Raw genomic sequence first — 7,113 nt, 5'->3', positions numbered from 1 at the left:
AGGCTAAGTCAGCAACATCTTGACACTGATCTGGCCAATGCGCTTGAGCATAGCTATAGGGCTGCTGCCCAGATGACAAACAGTGCGCCCCGCAGCCATGACACCACCCACACAATCAGGATGGGCCCCATCCACAAGCACAGTCGCGAGCACCTTGAAGGTTATCAGCGCTGTTGAGCAGTGCGCGAGCTGGCGCCGTGCGGGGACAGCCCAGAAGTCCAGGCCCAGATCCAGAGCCATGCGGTACGTGCTGTTGGTGAAGCTCAGCACCGTAGCGGCCAGCCGCACGCTGTGGCCCACCGAAGTCCCATCCAGTAGCAGCACGAGCAGCGGCACGTAATGCGAGACCTTGCGTGGGGGATGTGGGCGAGCGGTTACCTAGCGTTGGCGCTGCATTAGTGCCAATATCGCTGTCATCGTCGCCACTGTCGCTCGTGCTGGCAGCGGATAGGTCTAGCGGGGGTGGGGAGCCAGGGGCGGGGTGGGGTGGGGTCAGCGTGGTGGCGAGGGCGGGCGGCGGGCTTACGTCAGCAACTTCTCAACCTTCGCGTCGGCAACTTCTTCTTAAGCCTGGAGCTGGGTGACCAGTGGGTGAACAGTGAGCCCACCGTGGCTCGGGGACCTGTGCCTATCAAACACAGATCGGCAGTAAGCCGCATTCACCGTGCTTACCGATGTGCCGATTTGCCGCCATCGAACCCGCGGCGAGCTGGTGGTGCGAGGATCGAGCGGTCCCAAAGCTAGTTGCGATGCTCTGAGGCGCTCGTGGCGGTCATCGGCGGGACCTCGCCGAGCTAGGAAGGGCGGTTCCGCCTCCCAGCGAGTTTTATCAAACGCGATTTACAATGATTATGAGCTAGTAAATGCCTATAGGTCTGCCGGATTAGAACGGTGATCGTCACGACGTGAGGTTCATGCCGTGAGGCGTCATGCCGTCATGTCCGGCTGGGCGTCCGGCTGGGGCGAAACCCTGTGTCGGCGGGGTTGGGCACTTGGGCGCCCGTTTGGGCTGCCGCGGCTAGGCCCCTTGCGACGATGTCAAGCCGTTGAGTGAAATCATGACGGCACATGGGCTCAAAAATAAAAGCTCCCGCCCGGCATCCCGGCGAAGCTCCCGGCATCGGCCTCCGCGACCGACGCCGCTGCCCCCCATCACCCCCACCATGCAATGAACATTTGGAATCTAGGGAAACCGCAGTCTGTCCAAGTCAACCTGACGCCACATTGCATGTGCCGCGACCAGGCTTTCCTTTCGCACGTGCCCATTGCACACCCCTCTCTCAGCCCTTGGTCTGCCACCAGCGTGACGAAGCTACTGCGCAGCATCCCATGCACCCTAACGCCGGCGTGCCCCACCCCCACCCCCAGGCCCTTTGCCAGCAGCGCCTCCAGCAGCCCCCCGGCCAGCGCCGCCGCCTGCAATGACCGCGCCACCACGTGCAGAACCCATGGCCCCACCCCTCGCCGCGCCGCCTCCCGCCACCACGGTTTTTGCTGCCGCTTTCGGTGCACGGCGCATTGCCGGCGCTGGCGCTGTCACCTCTTCTTCGTGCTTGTCCTCAGCCTCCCCTTCATCCATGGCAGCGGGACCCCTCGCCACGGCGGCAGCTCCACCGGCGGCACGCGCAGGGCCGTGCTGCCCGCTGGCGTGGACCCCCAGCGAATCGGCCTCAGCAGCGGTGTGGCCCGCTGCGCCGGAGGCAGCTGCTGAGAAGGTGGGCTTCTGCGGTGGCCGCTTCCTGCCAGCATCAAAGCCGCCCTCGAGGCGGTCCGCCGCAAAGCGCATCACAGCAGCCTCGTAGCGCTGCGCCACCGCCGCGCCCGCAGCGACCTCTGCCCCGTGCCCTCCATCCTCCACCCCGCCTGCTGCTCCGCCTGCAACACCACCAGCGCCAGGATCCGCCGTCGCGGCTCCTGCTGCCGAGTCCACCGGCTGGCGCCGCTGCTTTGGCGGGAGGGCCGCTGCCGCGGCGACGCGGTTGCCGATCTGCCCCAGTAGCTCCGTAAGCCGCCGCTGCGCCGCCACCGCGCCGCCACCTCCTCCAAGACCCCGGCCAGTGGCAGCAACGCCATGGCCGCCGCCGTCCATCGCCAAAGCCCCATCGCCTGCCACTGCGGCCCCTCCCACGCCGCCGCCAGCACGCTCCGCCTGCGCCACGACTTCATCAGCCCCAGCTTCACCTTCGGCAGCAGCTCCTGCACCGGCCCCGCTGCGGCTGCCTGCCGCTGTCGCCGAGGGCTGGTACCTGGCCACGTAGCCCCGCAGCACGTGTACCGTGTGGGGCGTGAACGCCGCCAGCACCCAGGGGTCACGCTGGGCCGCCTGCAGCAAGGGAAGCGGAGATGTTACAAGAGAATTATAGGGAGAGCAAGATTGAAAGGCTGAGATTCAGGAGGGTCGGTTTCGCTTCTGGGTGTCTCATCGCAAAGCAGCAGCAAGACGTGCAGCCGTGGAGGTTGCAAAGGAGACGGCTGGGCAAAGGTTCAGCAGCCGGCGGCCCCACCTGCAGTTGCAGCAGGGCCGCGCTCAGCGCGCGGGCTGAGGGCGTCATCTCGGCCAGCAATACCAGCGCCGCGGCAGAGCCCGCGGCAGCAGCAGCTGTGGGCACGGCCGCCTCGGCTTCGCCGCCGTTGCCCGCTGGCGCAGCTACGCCGGCACCAGAGCACACAGCCTGTGCACAGAGTTTTTAACGTTCGGCTACACCACTGGTGCGCGTCATGCGGCTGGAAAATGGAAACACGGAGCATTAAACCAAATGCATGCATGCATGCGTGCGCCAGGCCCTCTGTGTGGCCGCACCTGGATGGCGGGCAGCGCCAGGTCGTCACTGTGCAGGTCCGCAGGCCGCAGCAGCGGCGGCAGTAGCAGCGGCGGCAGTAGCCGCTGCTCGATCCTGCCCGCGCCGCCCCTGCCGCCATCACCGGTGCTGCTACCCCCACCAGCGACGCGGTTGCTACTGCCGCCCAAAGCTGCGGCGGACGGCAGTAGCACCTCCACCACCAGCTGCACCTGCAGTGGCGGCGGGCAATTGCGCAGCAGCCCTAGAGCCACCGACACACGCCGTCCCGTGCCACCACCCCATCCGCTGCCACTGCCGGCGGCGCCGTCGCCTTCGCCGCCGCCGTCTGCCTGCGACAGCGATCCTCCCCTAGCTGCAGTGGAAGCTGCGGACGGGGCCTGGCCCGTAGCAAGCAGCAGCAGTGCAGCCACTGGATGCGCGACCTGAAGGGAGAGGCGACAGAGCTCGTGCTCAGCACCTTGAGGCTCCGAGTTAACAACCTCACTACAGTACGGTGTCCTGCAACGCTTCCGACTGTGCACCTTTTATCTACGCAGCATGCATCCTCACCAAGTGCCTGCGCGGCAGCCGCGGCGGGGGCAGCAGGCAGCGCGCCAGTGTGCGGTAGCTGGCTGCGGACCACTGCAGCCGCCCTGTGGCCAGCAGGCGGCAGTAGCTGTTGACCAGCGGCGGCAGTAGCACCGCCGCAGCTGCCAGGCCCGCCGCAGCCGTGGCCGCAACATCTTTCCCTGAGTCCTTGCTACTGCCAGCCACCTCTGCCGAAGCATCAGCAGTAGAGGTAGGCGCGGCAGTAGCAGTGACAGTAGCTGTGGCTGTAGCAGCCAGCAGCAGGTCCTCAATGACTGTCTCCAGCAGTCCCACCAGCGGCCGGTGTCGGTTGGGGTCACGCAGTACCAGGTCAGCCGCCACCGCCGCCGCTGCCGCCACCAGCCCCGCTGGCCGCCGCCGCCAGTCCGCCAGCGGTGCCGCCACGGCCGCCGCCGTGTGCAGCTCCGCCAGCGAGTCAGACAACACCAGGAGGCTGCCCAGGGCCCGCATCGCCTGCACCTGTGGAAGGTAAGGAAATAACAACAACAAATCGCGGCACACGCTTTACCTAGGTACCCATGCAAGTGCGTGCAAAGCAAAACTGCCCTGCACCACGCTCGTACAGCATGTCCACAGAGCACCCGGTGACCATGCCCCGCCCCTTCCACGCACCTGGACTTCTGCCGGCACAGCGCCGCGACCCCCAGCCGCCACCTGGCCGCCGGCCGCCGGCCCTACCGCTCGCTCCAGCCCCACCCCCAGCGCCTGCTCCTCCCGCTGGTTCCCCAGCCCCAGCATCCCTAGCAGCACTCGCGTGTGGCTGGCGGGCGCCGACTCGGCCATCAGCCGCTCCAGCAGCCGCTGGGCCACGCCACGACTGGCGCGCTCCTCCTCCGCCTCCCGCATGTAGTCGCCCCCGCCTCCGCCTCCACCCTCGCCTCCGGCTCCGGCTGCTCCAACACTGCCAGCAGCAGCCGGCAGGTCGCCAGCGCCGCCAGAGCGTCCGCCGTCGGCTCCAGCCGCAGCGCCTGCCGCACCGTCCACGTCCATCCCATGTCCTGCTCCCTCCGCCTGTTCCCCTGCCGCTGCAACTGCCTCTACGGCACTGGCGCCCCGACCTCCCTGCCCCGAGCTGCTGCTGCTGCTGCCGCCCCGCAGCCCCCAGCCTCCGCCTCCGTCTCCGCTGCCGCCGTGGCCGCGGCGCGCCTCCGCCAAGCGTGCCGCGATGTCGTGCCGCTCGTACTCGTAAAGCCGGGCCATGTGGGTCAGCAGCAGCAGGTAGCAGCGCAGCGGCCCCCAGCTGCCCACTGGTGCTGGCGCTGTCGGTATTGGTGCTGTCGGTGGCGCTGGTATTAGCCGTGGCGCGGGTGTTTGTGCGGTGGGAGGGTCCGCCGGGGACCCGGGTGGCAGCCCATGCCCGCCGTGCCCGTCTGCTGCAGGCTGGTGCTCTGCCGGGGGCTGCCGGGGATGCTGCTGGCACGAGGGCCGCTGCTGCTGCGGCTGCTGCTGCCGCTGCTGTATCAGGGAGGCCCGCGCCAGGCGAAGGTGGCGGCTGAACACCGGCGTGGCCCCAGGGCACTTGGCCAGAGTCTGCAAGCGATGGGTGTAAAGTGGAATCGCGGTGGGCACGAACAAGGCTAACACCTAGCTAGCCAACATGCGGCGGCATAGCCCCTTTTCCGAAGTGACGCACACAGCGCATCACGGCACGCACTCACCCCGTACGCCGCCTCAAGCGCCTCCAAGGCGCCCAATGATTCGGTGGTGGCAACGGCATCTGCAGGCAGTCCGGCAGCGCCCACCGCTGTGGCAGCCGACCGCAGCTGCTGAGCCGACCTGTCCAGGAAGCGCAGTAGCAGCTCGCTGAGTGCAGGGCCGCCACCCGCGGCGCCGCTGTTCCCCGTGCTGCTGCCGTCACCGCCGCTGCTGCCTCCGGCTCCGCGTGTGCGGTCGGCACCGCTGTCATCCAACACGGCCAGGCAGCACTCGCGCCGGCCCCGGTGCTGCACTGCCGCAGTCGCACTGGCCGTGCCCTTGTCGTCGGCGAAGCGCACATGGCCCTTCTTCCGGCCCGCCGCTGCTGCTACTGCTGCTGGCGCAAGTGATGGCTGCAACGGGGCCGCCGCCGCCGCCGCCGCTGCAGCTGACACGCCAGCACCGGGGCTGCCGGGGCGAGGTCTGCAGCCCGGCTCCGGCAGCGCAGCGGCAAGCAGCCGGAAGCCGCACGCCAGGCAGCTGTGGCAGGAGGCAGAGAACTCGCTGCGCCGCATGTCACAATCGCTGCGCCCCGCTCCGCTGCCGCCATGGGGCGGCGATGCTGAAGACACGGCGGCGAGAACTGTTGCCAGCACCCGCAGCACGAGCAGCACCTCCCCGCGAGCGCCGTCAGCTCCGTCCCGCTCATCTGCGGCAGCCGCTGACACGTCGCTGCGACCCGGTACGCCTGGCCCGCCGCCAGACCGCCCGACAGCCGTGCCAAGGCGCGGCCACGAGTTGCCGCCGCCGTGGCCGCCCGCGCCGCCGCTGGCTCCGGGTCCGCCGCTGGCCAGCGTCATGCTGGCGATTGGGACGCCGCCGCAGGGCTGCAGGCAGCACAGCACTGCGCAGCGCGGTGGGACCGGTGTCATGCGGCAAGCTTTACAACGAAGTGGTAGGGTACCCGTCCGCCCGCAACACGCCCCCGGCCCAATCATAGGTGTTGCAATCAGCACACACAGTTCTCACCTCGGAGCGCGGCTTCCGCACGTGCCACCCAGCTCCCCGAGCAGCGTCCCGCAGCGGGCTCCTCGCCCTGTCCCGGCCAGCCTCGCTGCTGCTGTTGCCCCAGCGCCAGCACCAGCTGCCGCATGCTGTGCCGCCACAGCACCGCATGCAGCTGCGTGCCGCCCAGCGCCTCACCCAGCCGATGCTCTCGCGCCGCCGCCGCAGCCAGCTCCTCCTCCTGGCTCGGCCGCCAGCCGCCCTCCTGCTGCAGAGCCTGCCCCTCCTGCTGCTGTTGCCGGGATGGACGCTGTCGCGGCATCAACTGCCGTACCACAATGTTGTAAAGCTCTGTCTCGGGCTCCTCCTCCGGAGACGCAGGCGCGCCAGGCTTCGCCGGCAGCTGCACACCCGACAGCAGCAGGCGGCGCGTGCGGGGGCTGATGGCGACGGGGCCGTGCCGTGCCGTGCCACTGCTGCAGCCCGCGGCGCCTGTGCGGACCTCCACCTCCTCCCCCAGCCCTCCCCCAACATCCTCCCCGTGCGCCTCTCCCTCCTCCAGCACCAGCCGCAGCAGGTCAGGCGCGCTGAGGGCTGACGACAGCGCCCCCACCACCTGCTGCAGGACCTGCACAGCAGGGCGGGCGGGGGGGGGGGGGGCAAAGCATGGTTCGACGGCACTGCTGCCTATTGAGGTTGGCATAAAAGCGGCATGCTGCACGGACATGGGGCTAAAGCAAGGGGGGGCTGCTCACCTGCGCATTGCTGTCGTCTCCCAACGCCAAATCGTGCCCCGCGTCCAGAAGCGCGCACACCTCGCCAAAAACCTCGGGGGCCACGGGAGCACCCAGTCGAGCACTTCCACCCTCCACGGCTGCCGCCCCCGGGGGCGGCTGCCCCAACAACTGTAGCAGCTCGAGCAGCAGCTGCAGCGCCCCCGTGCGGACGGAACGCGTGCGGTCCAACAGGCGGGCGCGCAGGGTCGGCACCAGCAGGCACATGACCACCTCCTCGACGTGCTGCTGCTGCTGCAACTCCGGCTGCTGCTCCAAGTGCTGCTCCGGGGGTTGCTGCTGCCCGGCCC

At 69.0% G+C, this 7,113-nt stretch overlaps 1 protein-coding gene across 1 annotated transcript in view; it reads right to left on the bottom strand.

Annotated features, from left to right (window-relative positions):
* The window catches only part of CHLRE_13g605250v5 (uncharacterized protein), a 10,975-nt gene continuing 3,862 nt past the window's right edge, over positions 1-7,113 (bottom strand). Inside the window, exons 8-16 of the mRNA XM_043069859.1 lie at positions 6,785-7,102; positions 6,054-6,657; positions 5,048-5,928; positions 4,002-4,919; positions 3,351-3,848; positions 2,801-3,223; positions 2,505-2,672; positions 673-2,323; positions 1-453 (exon numbers count right to left, since the gene is read on the bottom strand). Coding sequence (XP_042917834.1) covers positions 1,337-2,323; positions 2,505-2,672; positions 2,801-3,223; positions 3,351-3,848; positions 4,002-4,919; positions 5,048-5,928; positions 6,054-6,657; positions 6,785-7,102 — 4,797 coding nt within the window. The 3' untranslated portion in view covers positions 1-453; positions 673-1,336. The remainder of the gene's footprint in view (positions 454-672; positions 2,324-2,504; positions 2,673-2,800; positions 3,224-3,350; positions 3,849-4,001; positions 4,920-5,047; positions 5,929-6,053; positions 6,658-6,784; positions 7,103-7,113) is intronic.

Source organism: Chlamydomonas reinhardtii, chromosome 13 (assembly GCF_000002595.2).
Source record: "Chlamydomonas reinhardtii strain CC-503 cw92 mt+ chromosome 13, whole genome shotgun sequence".
Taxonomy (NCBI): Eukaryota; Viridiplantae; Chlorophyta; class Chlorophyceae; order Chlamydomonadales; family Chlamydomonadaceae; genus Chlamydomonas; species Chlamydomonas reinhardtii.
This window is presented reverse-complemented; position numbering and strand designations above follow the sequence as displayed.